The sequence below is a fragment of the Juglans regia genome, chromosome 9, assembly GCF_001411555.2.
Source record: "Juglans regia cultivar Chandler chromosome 9, Walnut 2.0, whole genome shotgun sequence".
NCBI classification, from domain to species: Eukaryota; Viridiplantae; Streptophyta; class Magnoliopsida; order Fagales; family Juglandaceae; genus Juglans; species Juglans regia.
Genome location: NC_049909.1, coordinates 21,059,789 through 21,076,124, shown reverse-complemented (window position 1 = coordinate 21,076,124; position 16,336 = coordinate 21,059,789). Strand labels below are relative to the sequence as shown.

General features: G+C 36.0%; 2 protein-coding genes across 3 annotated transcripts; both read left to right on the top strand.

Annotated features, from left to right (window-relative positions):
* The first annotated feature begins 2,132 nt into the window (after positions 1-2,132).
* LOC109018539 (protein YABBY 4-like) lies at positions 2,133-4,920 on the top strand. Its single transcript, XM_035694188.1, has 7 exons — positions 2,133-2,381; positions 2,533-2,688; positions 2,776-2,899; positions 3,797-3,845; positions 3,979-4,054; positions 4,183-4,257; positions 4,559-4,920. The coding sequence occupies exons 1-7, from the start codon at positions 2,289-2,291 to the stop codon at positions 4,631-4,633; spliced, it is 648 nt and encodes a 215-aa protein (XP_035550081.1). The 5' UTR covers positions 2,133-2,288; the 3' UTR covers positions 4,634-4,920.
* A 5,384-nt stretch (positions 4,921-10,304) lies between these two features.
* Positions 10,305-13,785, top strand: LOC109008692 (thylakoid lumenal protein TL20.3, chloroplastic). Of its 2 annotated transcripts, none has more exons than XM_018988880.2 (7): positions 10,305-10,585; positions 10,695-10,893; positions 10,980-11,009; positions 11,667-11,773; positions 12,047-12,081; positions 12,180-12,308; positions 13,295-13,785. In XM_018988880.2, exons 1-7 carry the CDS (start codon positions 10,438-10,440, stop codon positions 13,484-13,486), a joined length of 840 nt encoding a protein of 279 aa, XP_018844425.1. In that variant the 5' UTR covers positions 10,305-10,437; the 3' UTR covers positions 13,487-13,785. The 2 variants fall into 2 exon arrangements, with proteins under 2 accessions (XP_018844425.1, XP_018844427.1); XM_018988882.2 differs by having other exon boundaries at positions 10,375-10,585; positions 10,691-10,893.
* The last annotated feature ends 2,551 nt before the right edge of the window (positions 13,786-16,336 follow it).

Sequence of the window (16,336 nt, the reverse complement as noted above, 5' to 3'; positions counted from 1 at the left end):
ATAATTTTGTCGTTGTTTCCTACAAGGCCAAAGGTAAATAGTGCAGTGAAGCATGCATGAAAGAGTCTGAAAAAAGAAGAAGAAGAAGAAGAAACAGTCCGTCTACAGGTCCATTCAAGTCGTGTCCTCTGTTCTATCCCAGTCGCGAAGTAATAGGACGAAACTGATTCAAAAAAGTAGAGCAACCCTGATCTGTTCCCTGTAATCCCATGTCCCTTTGTGGGGCATGCACAAAGTTCTTTTGTGTTTCGAAAAGAACAAGAATTGAATCCCATATGTCCATGCAACATGAGGCATGCTGGATTGCATCTGAGCAAATTAAGGCTAAGCTAAAGGTCATGAAGACCACCACCGGCTTTCCTCAAAGCTGGTACGATACTTGTCTCACAAAGGCAGATCTAGAGGCAAAGTCAAGCCACCGCGGTCAGGTCGAGAGGCCAAGGAAATATCAGACAAGAGAGCAACAATGTTCAATATCAACTTTATCGGTTTCTACGCACCTCACCGCTATGAGAGAGAGAGAGAGAGAGAGCATGAAAGATCCTCATATCCCCCACAAACAGCAGCAAATAGCTCCTACCAGGCTTTTTGCAGTGATTGCTTTTCCTCATTCTCACATTCAAACATGATCAGTCCATGTATATATATGCATTGCATGCATGATGCATCCACATTGCCCACACCATGAATGAAAGTAATTTTGGAGGAATCATCGGTACTCATGAATAATTAAGTATTGAAACATAGAACTCAATATTTACACCGGACAAAGTTTTCCTTCCATTTAAGTTGTACGTACGCGTACTTATCCGGCCCCTTTGAAAAACGGATGGTCAAATAATCTCATTTACATAGCTAAAGCAAGGGTGCTGATCTACCTTCTCTGTTTAGACAGAAATAGTTAAGGAGCGGTGTATATTTGGAGGAGTGCCTAGCTAACTTGAGATTAAAATAAGGAATGTATGGTATTGTATAGCTGTGAAGGATATATATAAATTAGAGAGCAGGGTGCGTACGACATAATATTATTGAAGAACTAAAGGGATAGATGCCTTTGTAGTTCCCTGGCTGTGATAAATATGCAACTTCTATAACTTTCTTCTTTCCTCAATTTCCAACACATTTAGTTTTTGCATATGACGATCCATTCAGTTTTGAGAGTGAATAAGTGAACAGTACCTTTTGGGCACTTTCTGGGAAGAGTCCATCCACAGATGAGCATGGATTGCGATTGTTTTGATTTCTGGAACAAAGTCAGTAATAAAATAAATAATGGAAACCATCTTTTTCACGGGTTAGGGTGTTTGTGAAACTTATATTTGGTGGAGATAAAAAGGCACGGGATAGAAAAGATTCTAACCAAATTAGCTCACATAAGCCAAAAAGAAATAGTAATTATCCAGGAAAGGACTTAAATAGGAGGTTTTTACTGCTATGTCTGTGTGTAGTTAAGACAAATGGCATAGAGAGGTCAAATCAGAAAAAGTACACGTAATATAAAATATAAACAAAAATGAGCAAGTATGGAATTATATTGGTATGATTATGCTATCATGGCATTGGGGGTTTCACGAACATGCAGTTGAAGCTAGCCTTGAAGGTGAAGAGCCCTAGGGAGCTAGGGGGTGGAGGGGCTTATTGTCCAGGAGTTACTTGGAAGGGTCGTGAGATATTGGGTTCGGAAATTGAGGTAGATTAAAGAAACACCACAAAACAACGCCCTAGCTCTTAAGTTCTGAAAACAACAGGTGAGTTTGTAAAAGCTATATCACTCCCATGCACATGTCCCTTTCTGGCTCCTCTCACCCATATTTGCCGCTTCGCCTTGCTTCTCTTCTCTTCTCTTCTCTTCTCTCTCTCTCTCTCTCTCTCTCTCTCACACACACACACACGCACACATTGGTAACTCCAACCACACGTTATTATCTTTTGGTTAGCACCAGCGCGCATGTTAGGAGTCCTCAGACTATGATGGTGCATATGAACATGCATGCATCCATAAATGTATGACAAACTCCAACATGAGCATACATTTTAATGACCTATAAACAACAACTGAACAGTGGTGAGAGATCGTGCTCTCTGCTTCTTTGCCTTCTTTTATTTACTAGAAGTCTAGACGGAACAGAGCACGTCTCTCTCCTCAGCTTGCACCTTTCTTTCGCAACTCATAATCAAGAAAAAGCAGATCCAGGGTGGTGCTGTTAGTTAAGCCGTCAATCCATCAATCAGTCAATCAACCTGACCAATCATCATTCAAACTTCGAAGGAAAATAAGATATAAAAAAATGTCCTCCTCTTCTACCCTGACCTTGGACCACTTTCCTCCCTCGGAGCAGCTCTGTTATGTCCATTGCAATATTTGCGACACTGTCCTTGCGGTATCATATATATACGTTTAATTTGACCCTTTGTTCTTTTTCTCAATTAGATTTGTGTTTACCAAACATCCATTATAGGGTTTGTTTTCTTTTCTCTCAGGATGGATTTTTAATATATATATTATGTGGATCTTAATTTGGTTTGGTTTAGGTGAGTGTTCCTTGCACCAGTTTGTTCAAGACTGTAACAGTAAGATGCGGTCACTGCACTAACCTCCTGCCAGTGAATATGCGAGGGTTGCTTCTGCCTTCGGCTAATCAGTTTCATTTGGGCCCATCTCTTTTCTCTCATCCCCCTAGTGCTCTGGTATATGACAATGCAATGGTTTTTACTGGGGGAAAAAAACTTGCTTGCTATAGTTGCGTTGGTGACTTTGATTTATGATTTTTGCAGGAAGATCAGATACTAAATCCAACCCCAAACTTCTTGATCAACCAAACCAATGCGAGTGACTTCACTATGCCCGCTAGGGGAGGAGTAGTTGACGAGCTTCCACGGCCCCCAACCATAAATAAACGTAAGCTTCATTACATATTTCCTTTTCAAGTCCTTCGAGACCCTCTTTCAGTCTTCAAAACTGATTGGGCCAAATCTATTTTTTCCCTCCCTTGTACATATATATACCTATATATATATACATATATCATACATATATGTATATATATATATATATCTTTTTCTTTTTTTTTTTCTTTTTTTTTTTTTATATCTTTGGCAACATCAACATTTGATTTTTTATGCAGAATGAAAAGGGTACTAGGATATTGATTTGTTATGATTGATTACCTATCAAGTCATTTGCCTTTTCTGCCCACTTTTACAGTCTCAATGGCCTTCTGGACTGGTATTTAGGTGGATCGGTAGGAACTCTTCTCTACCAAAACCCCCTTGTGCCTGCCATTCCAGCTTTAAACCTCCATATTGGATGCTTTTTTTAGTAAAATAAACTTCTGTTAATTTGTTGGTGGCTAGTTCTCTAATATAAACCCTAAATGCCGCAATATTGTCGAGAAACTCAAACATTATTGTAGGAAAAGTGATGAACTTTTTATTCTCCTTTGCGGGATTATATTCAAGCTGCTTGGCTATTCTAGCTGACAAGAATAAAACATGAACTGCAGGATGGTTTTTCCAAGTCTTTGTTTGTTGAATAAGATTGAGGGTGTTCGCTCCTGGAAATATAGATGCATTGTAATATAAAATGGACCGCTTTCTCCTCCCGAGTCATAGAAAATTAGCTAGCTAGAACGTCTTTCCTATATGTGGAACTATATATGGATCATATATGTGTGTCTATATCTATATATATATATAGAGTCTAGAGAGAGAGAGAATAAAAGGAATTCATTCAAAGTTGTCTCTCAAGCGATCATCTCAACGTATACGTATCTGTGTTTATCTCTGATGTGTCCAGCTCCAGAAAAGAGACAGAGAGTTCCCTCCGCCTACAACCGCTTCATCAAGTATGTAATGATGTCAAGCTTTCGCAAAGACTCTTTCTTTCTCTCTCGCCATTTTTATGCACATATTTATTCCGTTTGAAACTTGCTAAATTGGATGAAATATGTGATCAATGGTTCATCGGTGACTCTGCAGGGACGAGATCCAACGCATCAAGTCAGTAAATCCCGAAATATCCCATAGAGAAGCCTTCAGTGCCGCTGCCAAGAATGTAATCTCACCCAGCAACATTTATTCATTTTCTATTTTACCATATTTGCTATGGTCTCAATTATTTTTTTCATTGTTATCAACTTTGTGGGGTCCTTTCACAAACCAGTTTTGAATTCTCTGTATCAGTGGGCCCACTTTCCACACATTCACTTTGGTCTCATGCCTGAGCAGACTATGAGGAAGACAAACATGCGCCAGCAGGTACGTACTTAGCCTTATAGTGCACCTTCATCTGTTGCCATTGCATGTGCAGTAATGATTTATACAGTGAGTGCTACAATTACAAGTTCTGTGCAGTCGTTTACTAAAACAATAGATCGATTCACTGTGTAAAAAAAAAAAAAAAAACTTTTCTTTTTTAATGGGATCTATCCAATATTTTTACGAAATTTGTCTATTTACATAGAATTTGTACCAAACATTATTCCAATCTTAAATATATATATATATATATATATATATATCGTTGATCAGTTCTGATCTGTGTTTTGGTTTCGAGTAGGAAGCAGATCAGGATGTACTTATTAAAGATCATGGGCTTTTAGCTTCAGCTAATGTGGGTGTTTCTCCTTATTAAAGAAATAAAGCTTCTGCACGCGTACGTTCATCATGAGATCTAGTACTCGATGTCTTGGAAAACCTAATGGTGGAAGATCTAATCCCTTATGAATATTGTCGTTTTAGCTGCTAATCAACTATAGTTTGACTAATTATTGATATTTTAAACTCTTCTCTCGTGGCGTAATATCTTACCAGTACTGTTTATTTTGATTGTTGATTGATTCATGATAATAGTACTGCATGCTGCATGCATTGCCATGTAATTAACGTTTTGGCGTAAGATTAATTACTGCATGTGCCTTATTTGGCAATTAACAATTCCATGTTGAGGTCAAAGTTGTTGATCACAAATTATATCTTTAATTCCATCGCATGAATCAAAACGACTATCTTTGTGTGCATGTTAATTAATTATTTGTTTTGATTTTCTAATGTGCATGCATGCAGGTTTCATGTTGATATTTTAATTCCGTCCACTAGGCCAAAATCTAAAACGTACTGAATGATTAAAACATGATATTTGTCGAGTGTATTAAACTTCGAATTAAGCTTAATACATATTCTATTACATGTATAAATTAAGTGGAATTTGATGCCCAGAATTTCGATGCGAGCTTACATTGCAGCTTAATTATATATATAAGGTTGAATATGATAATTCAATCAATTACGTACCAGCAAGCTGCCATCGTCAAGGTTTGTCCCATGTTCCGGAAAATGGACAAGATCGTTCGCATAGAACATCATATAAACCTACGACCTTATAATTAATATTTTGAGTTATTAATAATATATATATATATATATATATATGTGTGTGTGTTTGTATATTGATCCCATGCATGCACATATTAACGTACGTGTACTGCTAATTTTTTATATCCCACAACTAATTTATAAACTATTGATGATCACTTCAAACTCAATTTGATCAAATCACGAGAGATGATCAGAAGAATTTACAAATATTACTCTTCACCAAAATGCTAGAGATCAGGATTCGGAGACTTCAATATATATATATATATATATATATATATATATGACCTTAATTATGGGGAGCATCGTTTGCATTTTCCATGAGTTAATTATGAAATGCTGGTGCCTAATCCTCTCCTCTGACCGCAAGGTTCCTCTCCAGTTCTATAACATATATGCATGGACTAGTTGAAGCAGTCAACAAGAAGATGCATGCTGTCGAAAACAAAGTACTGCGAGAAGAGCTAGATCATCGAAAACAAAGTGCAGCACTTATCTTTCAGTACTACAACTAAAAGAAATTTAATTAAAATATACTTAATTACAAATTGATCTTTATTTTATAATAAAAATAATTTTATAATTTAATATATCATGTCAAACTATATCAATTTACGAGTTAATTTTAATGAAATTCCTTTATAAGCATTTATCATAATAAAATCTTAATATCATGAATATAAAAGCTCAGAAAAAGCTAAAAGTATATTAACAATTAAAAATTTTGTACGCCTAGAAATTAATCTAAAATAGGTTTTTAAATATTTTAAATTTTTTATTTAATATTTATTAAATTTTTTGGTTTAGTTATTTTATTTTGAAATTTTCATCATATATCTTGATTTTAATTTTATAATGGGGTCTTTAATGTAATTTTGGATCTATTTTAATGTTCCTGAGATTACGTATATCATGCGTGGCTAGATACATGGCGTTATTATATGGCCGCATATACGTTTTCCATCAAATCAATGGAAGCGTCATGTTTTGTATGCTATTGAATTAGGTTTCAACAACTCAGATTTTTAAAGTTAAGTTTCTAAAAATGAAGAAAGGAAAAGCTGTAAGAGTACTAAAATCAATAGAGTATTTTGATAGTTTGTAAATAATAAGAGAGTCTAAAGAATTTTTTTATATCTCGAAATTGTTATTCATATAAGGAATCTGGAGGACAAATCGTGATTGTCCAATGAAGTCTATGTCATTTTTATTGTTCCTTTTGTCGTAGTCCTTTAAATGCGAAGTGACTCTACAACGGCGTCATTAATGCGGTGTGACTTCCTGATCTCTTTATTTTGCAGGCTCTATTGACCATCTGCCAATATTCAGGCTCTATGCCTGTAATACTCCGTATTTTTTTAGTGTATTTTTTTATTTGAAGGATTATTTGTTATTAATTTAAAAATTGATTCTCTTATTTTAAATTTTTAGATTTTAGTGGGTTTATTTTTATAATTTTTATTAATTTGTGAAAATTAAATTTGACATGTTTCCTTAATATTAATTATTATTATGCATTTAATTTTCTTTTCATATTAAATTAACTTCTTGTTGGATTTAATTATTTATTTTATTTTTAATCACTACATTTGAATTATTTTATTTCACTTGCTGTTTTAAAATCGTTTCCGTTGGATCTTTTTTGTGACTCAAGATATGAGAATTGGATCTCATTTCTTTCCCTCTTTTTTTTTTCTTTTTCCCTTTTCCCTTTTTTTTTCTTTTCTTTTTTTTTTCTTTTCTTTTTTCCTCTCCTCTCCCGCGCGCCGCACGTCTCTCCCTCTCTTCTCTCCATCCTGGTCTCTCCCAGCTGCCGCCGTGCGCCGGAGTGACCGACACCGCCCCTCCCTCTCACCTCCCCTTCGACCGGCGACCACCTCCCTGTAATTTCAGCCCTCCTCGCGCCGCCGTTAGCCCCCACGCACCACACCAAGCCACACTCTTTGCGCCGCTGCGCCGCCGTCGCACCACCTCCGGCCACCATCTTCTCACCACATCATCATCGACCTTCTAGCAACCTAATGCACCCATCCTTGGCTCCGATCTGTCACCGGTGAAGCCCATCTATCTCCATCTCCGATTTGAGCATTTTGGCCTTAAACCGCCGCCCACGCCGCCACCCACGGCCAACCACCACTACCACTAGCTTCACCGACATCCCTAAGCCCTACCATATCAATTCGAGTCTTCACTTACACCCGTTCAAAAGTGAGTTTTTGAGACCCACGGTCACAGTGCATTTCGCACTGTTTTGTTGCTGCGTTGCCGCTTCTAGCACCTCCGTGATCTTTCAAAAATTATATTATAGCATTGTAAGTATTTTTTCCAAAGAACTTTTGAGATTTAAATGTATTTTTGCGCTAATTCATATTTACTGTGAATTTATTGGTTGTGCCGGACTGAGTCCAAGGAGTAAGGGGGTCGGTTGGATTGGATGATGGAATTGTTTGTGTGAGATTGATTTATGCTTTGAAATTTGTTGGCGGTTTCGGGTTTAAATATTGGTGTTTTGAGTTTAACGTTGGCCATGGTGGATATTGGTGATTTTTTTTTTTGAAAGTAGTGATATATTTTGGGATTATGAGGGTTTTAAGTTTTGAGAAATTAAGATAGATTATTTTAGAAGCTTAGGTTTAAATATGAAAATTCGTGATTGGTTGAAAACTTACGAAAATTGTGTGATTATTTTTATAGGTGACGATTTATAGTCGACTCAACATTTTTGAGGAAATTTCTGAAAAGCTAAGTTGCCCAGGTAAGCGGTGTTCATATACTAGTTTTGCATAAAAGAAATGAAATAAGGTTGACTTTGAAAATATGCATGTTTGTTTGAAAAGAAATATAAAAACGACCTCAGATGTTTGTTCTGCATATGCATGAATTCTATAAGAGAAAGTATTTTCTGTCATGACTTGTGTAGACATGAGCTAATTTTGTGCATTCTGTTTCTGAACTATACAAAAAGAGCGAATATGAAAGTCTAAAAGTTTTTGCTTTGAATAAACGAAGATGTTTTGGTATCTGTTTATTTCGAACACGTGAAATGATCTGAAGCTTTTTAGTACTTTGTTTTGATATGATGTGTCATCTGAAAAACCTTGGCATGAAGTTCTGATTCTGTTTCTGAATGTGATCTGTTCTGATAATGTTCTGTTTTGTTTCTATTAAGACTTAGCCACGGGTATAATGGTGGTTTATAACCCTACCACGGGGTGAAACATGGAATACGGCCCAGCCACGGGTATAATGGTGGTTTATAACCCTACCACGGGGGTTAAACATGGAATATGACCCAGCCACGGGTATAATGGTGGTTTATAACCCTACCACAGGGGTTAAACATAGTATTGTCCCGATGTGATGTTAAGAGATGATTTAATTATAATGTTTCAGTTTGGAAATGCCAACGGATTTTTTTTTTGGAATAAGTTTATTTTTCTGGGAATTTCACTCTAATGCTTTTGTACAAAGTTTTGTTTCTGCATTCTGAAAGTAAATGTTTTGTTCTGCTTATCAAATGTTATAAATACTCATGTTTACATGCTAGTATATGCTCTCTGCTTACTGAGTTGTTGATAACTCACCCTCTTATCTCCACAACATTTTTCAGATATTATGATGGTTCAGCTGAAGATCAAGATTATGAGGCATTGGGTGAGATGATTTAAGTTTAGTGGTTCAAGCATAGGAAGTTTTTATGAGTATTGTCGAATTTTATTAAGAAATTTTATTGTGTTGTGATGACTTGGCAATTTGGAAAATTGGTTATATTGAGGAAATTAGATTGAATCAAATTTTATAAATGATATTGGGAATTTGGAGTTTTTTTTTTTTTTTTTATATTGTTGGAATGTGAGTTTAAGTGCTAGGAAGTAACTCTCCGACCCGTGCGGGACCGGGGCGTTACAGTGCCTCTGCATCGCTTTATTCAAAAGATCAAAAGTTCTCAGTCTTTCCCGTTCTGCCATGTATGAGTCTCCATGAGTGGGATGCGGCCCAGAGGCATTAGGTTGTTCATCCCATCAGCCATTATTGCTTACTTTCCCTTATAGGTAAGTTTTTTCATGGGCAAATTTGGATCCTGAGGCCAGGTATCGAAACGAAGTCAATTACTCTCGATCGAGCACCTAGTAAATTTATGAGTGATGAGAAAATCCCCTTACAGAAAAATATGAAGAGGTATAGGCAATGCAATGTTGTAAAACTCGAAAAATTAAGTGCATGTATAGGATTCTAATAAAAGAAATATAAATTTTGGTTTTAAGACTTATAGTTCAAGTCATAAGTTTTATTATTGAAAAGTTATTTATTGTTTGAAAACCATGCATATGAACACTTTCAAATATGTTACATGTGTTTATAAATAAATTAAAAAAATATTTTCTAAGATAGAAATGACGATAATTTAATTTTTTTTTTAATTATGACCATATTTTTTAAAGTTTGAAAATTGTATAGGTATTTTCATCTATTGACAATTTTTTTAAAATTAGTACTACATTCTACATTATCTGGAAAAACACTTTTAACAATATTTTTTCTCAAATATATATTTTTTAACTTATTTAAGATAAAAAGTAGTTTAATATGAAATACTAACAACCTAGTTTTTTCATTAAACAACTTTTAAAACTATTTAATAATTTTGTAAGATTATGTTTAGTTATTGGACAAAGCTCAACTCATCTCAAACTAATTATTGATAAGATTTATTATTTTTCAAGTTTTCATAAAAAATTAAACTTATTTTAATTTATTTCATACATTTTAACTTAAAAAATTAAACTCATTTTAACTTAAAAAAATTAAATTCATTTTAATAAAATTCTCAAAATATTACAATTCACAATTTAATTTTAACTTTATCTAAACATCTACAGAACCGCCAAACTGGCCTAAAAGACCGAAGCCAAAAGAAACACGTACGTGTGCCCATCTCGACCAATCCTCTGCTTGCAAAATAAGTGGATAAGGGGAAAGGAACATCTCACCTGAATCCCCTCCTTTTCGTCACAGTATTCCCTCATCTGTGTTTCTTGCGTCTCCGCAGAACAAAAGAAAATGGCACTCTCCCCTATCTCCCCACTATCCATAAAATCCCTCGGCAATATTTCTTCATCGAATTCAAAGGTTCCTTCCACTCTGCAATCTCTCGCAAAGCCTTTTGTAATTGTCAGTCAGATAGACTCGAAGAGAAAATCTTTTCACGGTGAGTACAATTAATATATAATATATTTATTCTCCATCGGCTCTAGGATATTGAGTTACCATTATCAACATGTAATTCATAGCTTACTGAATTTTGCTTGAAAAGGAAGATTACTCTGAAACAAGGCACTCGGTTGCGAAATCAGAGTCAAAGAAATGGAGCAAACTGGTTTCAACCGCACTGGCTGCTGCGATTATTACCTTCAGCTCCAACATGTCTGCTCTTGCTGTTCTCAACAAGTTTGAAGCAAATACTCGTGGCGAATTCGGGATAGGATCAGCGGCCCAGTTTGGTTCTGCTGATCTCAGGTACATTTCCTTGATGATGAACGTATATTTGGCCAAAACTTTTGGGTTCTGATTGTAGTTGAGACTCACTGTTTGCTGTCATGCAGGAAAGCAGTACATGTGAATGAGAATTTCAGGTAATTTCCATCTCCGTTTCGTTACGAATGCAATGCAATAGGTAGCGCAGAATCTAGAACCAGTTGTTGCGAAATGAACTGGAGTTATATCTATTTAATTCTTCGTACTCTTGGTTCTTTATGAAACAATATCCCATTTTCAAAACAGAAGAAAGTGTCACGGTTTAGGCGTCGAGTAATTAAAGTTGCAATCTTTTTTTTCCCACCTATAATTTGAAAAGAAATGTAGGAAATAAAAGTTCAAGTTTTACCAAATCCATACCCATATTCCATCTTTACGAAATCTATACCCATATTCCATCTTTTCCTTAGTATGTAGAGAAGAGATACGAATTATATACAAAAGTAAATTTACAAACTGACATAACTTTATATGATTTGCTAGATTTACTTTACGATAAAAGTAATTTTACAATTTAACATACCATATCAAGGCACGTCACTTTTTGAGTTTACTTTTGTATGATCTATTTGTGCCTAAAATATTTCTCTTGTATTAATGTTATCATTATAGAGAAAATAAACAGTCTCACACAAGAAGAGGGCATCCTAAATTTGTTCTAAGTGGTCTGTTCGGTGGCCAACTGACAGTAATTTTATGAGTAATATTTCTTAGTGTAAACACGTGTTTATAATGATTCTCATTGACTCATACAGAAGAGCCAATTTCACATCTGCCGATATGAGGGAATCTGATTTTAGTGGTTCGACATTCAATGGTGCATATCTTGAGAAGGCTGTGGCATACAAAGCCAATTTTACGGGTAATCTAGCTCATTGTCATTTAACAAGTAATGGTATGAAACATATGGAAACAGAAACTCTTGAATTGATAAATAGAACCATGAAGTAACAGAACCATGCAAATGCAAATTTAGAGCTTCAAACATACAGGAAAAATGACTTGTAGAAGAAGATTTTATTTAATCTTGGGCTGTCCATGGGCCTGGCCAGGCCCATATTATGGGCTTTTTTTCTATTTTTGCTTTACTGATCATTTGCTGACTTTTTTTTTCTACATTGGTCATGACTCACAGGTGCGGATTTGAGTGACACATTGATGGACCGCATGGTAATAAAGCATGATAAACTAGTTTTCAACATTCGGTAGATTGATTCAGAAAATATTGATGAATCATGCAAATCTGTGGATTTTGATTCCATCTTTAGGTGTTGAATGAAGCGAATCTCACAAATGCCGTGCTCGTTAGATCGGTGCTTACCCGCAGTGACCTAGGGGGAGCACTTGTAGAAGGTGCTGATTTCAGCGATGCTGTCTTGGACCTTCCACAGAAGCAGGTTTTGTAATATATGTCTTATGCATTAGGTTATCTTGTTCTATTTCTAGCTTTCTTCCCACTAACTTATGTTGTTCTATGTCACTATACTGTTTAGGATTTTTCTTCTTGCTATTAAGTAGATGGGAAGATTAAAACCATCAAATAATGTGGTTCCCCTGATCGTGTCAAGATAGTAGGAATAGTTGTGGATTAACCTTGTTGAATTATACATCTCTACCCAAAGAGAATGCTGTATATGAAACCATTCAGTCCTCTAATTAAGTAGCCAGAGTGGCTGGAAAGAATCTGTACATTAGTTTGAAATTGATTGGGCTTCTAAAGTAAGATGAAGGCTGAAAGAGTGCATATAATAAAGTATCTCTCAGTTCATGTTTTAGAGGATGTGTAGAAGTCTTTTAATTAATAAACAGTAGGCATCAAACAGTTCAAACATATTGCAAATTCCAAAATAATGGGCATAATTATTAGTTCTTGAAGCTGGTAATATGAGAACCTTGATATTGTTGTGATTGCTCTTGATCATCTAAGCAAGAAGGCCAAGAAAAGTATTAACACAGAATATCAAATACGTGGCATATATATCAGCTTACTGTTTTGAATAATTTTTACAAAGGTAAAAGTGACTAAAACAGCCAGTCTCATTCATTTTGGTCGATGATGTTGCTATGCAGCTTTTGTGAAGAGAAATGCTACTCATCATCCTCACACTACACACCAATATATGATTTGTGATTTTTGTCATTTTATTTAAACACACATGTTTACACATCAATATGTGTGCGCTTAAATATAAGGACAAAAATGAAAAATCACATGTTGGTGTGTGGTGTAGGGAATGATAAGTAGAATTTTTCTTTTGTGAATGTCATTTGTTGGTTTTCTTGCAAAATATTTGATGGAATTTATTAGTATCCAAACTATCAATTTACCCTTTTGGTTAGTATTTCATAATTAACTTAGAAATATTTGGATTTTATGGTGTAGGCTCTTTGCAAATATGCAACTGGCACAAATCCTATTACAGGGGTTAGCACCAGAGTAAGCTTAGGTTGTGGGAACAGTCGACGCAATGCTTATGGTACCCCATCTTCTCCGCTGTTAAGTGCTCCACCACAGAAACTGCTTGACCGGGATGGTTTCTGTGATGAAGCAAGTGGTCTTTGTGATGCAAAATAATATCAAGACTCAATCTTGATAGGGAATTAAATAGCTTAGTTGCAGACAGATCCATATGGGATATTGAAAATTCAGTGCAAAATGTAACCTCTGGATGCAACACCTACAAAAGTCATATGGAACAGGGGGATGAATGTATTTAGTTGTATAAACAATCAGAACAGTTTTGTTTAACTGCTCTATGATTGCCGTAGATTGTATCTGCCAATACCATCTCTGTTTTGAGAAGTGAGAAGTGGTGAGAAACAATGTGCAAGCGGACATTGCTGGCATGTTTTAGACGTTCTTTCATTGCTTCATTGTGGTTGAGCATGTGCAGTCCCTAAAGGTGTCAAGTGGAAAAGTGCAGTGATGGATCGGCCATAACAAGTAAAGAAACACAAGTATCTGAACTCCTTTAGATTGTATGACTAAATTGATTCCCCATTATTCGTTAGGAAAAATGACCGGGCTTTGTTTGGTTATTAAATTCATCTCAATTCATCATTATAATTTTTTCAAATTCCAATACAAAATATAATAAACAATTTAACTTTTTCAAATTTTAAAATAATAACAATATTAAAAAAATAATATTCTAATAATATTTTATTATCTCAACTTAATTCAACTCAACTTAATTCAATTCAGTTCAACATTCAAGCCTTAAATTCTTCTCCCCCAGGCACCATTGCATATACCAACATATTTCCTTTGTATTCGATGCCCTGTTTCCAGACTCTACGAATAGCAACTTTCAAGATCAAATTCCCAGCCTCAGAAATGTTTTGACTTCTTCATTACACTACACAAATTAAATGGGACTCCTGGTTTGTGCGGAATAGTGGGAATATGCACATAAAGTGGCCAGTTTTTCTGGCATAGATAGTTGAATAAAGACTTTTTGGTACCTACCACTACAGTAATCAAAGCTAATAATAAGGCAGATAAGGCATGCAAGTGTAGTATGTACTGAACATCTCATCATTAGACCTGCACGCCATTCTCAAATGGTTCCTTGTATATCTTGGCCGAATTTGGAGGGCTGGCCATGTAAGTTGGAGCGCTTGAGAATCTGGCCAAAGATATAGCCATCTTCAAATTTTAAAGTCGTGCAGTATAGACATTGACCCACCCCAGATTGTAGGCATTATCTGGTTCTGATACTTTAGGGCATCTAATCCTTCAAGCTGTACCTGTGAATAGATTACATTAATTTGGCATTGTTAGTAATATAGGATATAAAACCTGCTCTCTATGATCACCATCGGAGAGAGAATCTGCAATGAAATTTTGTGCGAAATCATTGTTTTTTTGCGGCGGCTTTGACTTGTCGCAAAAATTTATATTTGTTTCACATGGAGCCATGATCTATCGCAGAAACAAAAGAATCAAAAGTTGCTTATCCTTTACTTCTTCTCCTTTTTCAAAGTGGACAAGCGAGCACAACCACGCAAATTAAACACAAAAAGTGAGACATCAATCAACAAGCAAATATTCTGTTGTCTCCTTTATATATGCATGCATGGTTGCCCCCCCAACAATTCTCAATATATAGGGGGATCGAATATGTATCCTCCAAGCCCCTCAACTAATTGAGCTGTCATCTAGTTCAAGCAAGGGAAACAATAAAATAATAAAATGATTGTGTGTCAAATTAAGCCATTATTATAGGGTAGATGGTATATCATGTTGATATATAGTATCTACTTGGGCATCATCGTAAGCCCAATTGAGAAATTAATTTCAAAGAAGACAATATAATCAGAAAATTATGATCATCATGAAGTCCAGACTCCGGAAACAGTGGACGTTCGTTTGGGTCCTTTGGGATATGGAGAGCTAATTAGGAAGCCTCACATGCATGCTGACTAGCTAGTAATTTATTTATTTATTATTTTTTTTTTTTTGGGGTGGGGATAAGTTCCAAGATATATATTAAATTGCAAAATAACTAAGCAAAAGGATTTTCTAGGCCCCTAGGCCTTCAAGCACACCATATATAGTACGTCTCATCTTCATGTGCTTAAAAGTTTGCGTTAAGGTTCTTCTTGTTCGATCTGTTCGCAAATTCTCGAAAATAATTCCAATATTGGGAGCATAAAGATCAGCAAGACCGTAAAATTAGATGATCTCCACTCTCTCGTTTCAAACACTGCTCAATGTGTCCTCTATCTAATTAATACTGCAGTAGTTACGACTCGATCTTCACAACAAAAGATGGGAGTGCACATGATCTTATAAGTCCGTAAACATATTCTAATGAACCCCTTAATTATTCATAATACATACTGCAACAATGCGCATGGTAAAGTGCTTGTTTTGGGCTTGGCTATGGCAGTGGGAACCCACATGTACTCTCTCCTCCCATTTTCCTGGCACAAAATGGAACTTGTAAGGAGTTTTTCCCCCCATCAGCATATAAAGCAAGCCCACGAGGGACCGATGATTGCCCCAAAGAAAATGGTGGAGGACATCGTACCTCAATCGGCACTGATGATTGCCCCAAAGGAAATTGAGGGGACACTAGACTGTTGTCGGTCCTAGCAACCCGTATGCAAATTTTCTTCCCCTTGCCTGCGGGAGGAGGGCTTGCCGAACGCTTCCAAGCAAATGTGGCTTTGGGTTGCATGGGAATGGTGCGGTCGTCGAAAACAGTATGATTGAGAGGAGGTAAAAAGACCATTATGTTTTCCTCTCTAAGGAGAGCCTTCGAGAGGACATCGAATGGGTGTTTCTGTACCCATTCTTTGACCAGCACAATACGACATAGCTCCTCAGGAGAGGCCTTCGGCCGTACCACTTTGTCGTCAGGAACCACCCTCCATATGGTCCGAACGAGTAACTCGCGGCGATTCACCTGCCTAACCG

What these genes read in the sequence shown, in the direction of transcription:
- LOC109008692 (XM_018988880.2), top strand. Translation starts at nt 10,438, where the DNA reads ATGGCACTCTCCCCTATCTCCCCACTATCCATAAAATCCCTCGGCAAT. An exon ending in GAAGAGAAAATCTTTTCACG is followed by an intron (nt 10,586 to 10,694) that starts GTGAGTACAATT and finishes TTGAAAAGGAAG; the next exon opens with ATTACTCTGAAACAAGGCAC. An exon ending in TTTGGTTCTGCTGATCTCAG is followed by an intron (nt 10,894 to 10,979) that starts GTACATTTCCTT and finishes GCTGTCATGCAG; the next exon opens with GAAAGCAGTACATGTGAATG.
- LOC109018539 (XM_035694188.1), top strand. Translation starts at nt 2,289, where the DNA reads ATGTCCTCCTCTTCTACCCTGACCTTGGACCACTTTCCTCCCTCGGAG. An exon ending in TTTGCGACACTGTCCTTGCG is followed by an intron (nt 2,382 to 2,532) that starts GTATCATATATA and finishes GGTTTGGTTTAG; the next exon opens with GTGAGTGTTCCTTGCACCAG. An exon ending in TCAGTGCCGCTGCCAAGAAT is followed by an intron (nt 4,055 to 4,182) that starts GTAATCTCACCC and finishes TCTCTGTATCAG; the next exon opens with TGGGCCCACTTTCCACACAT.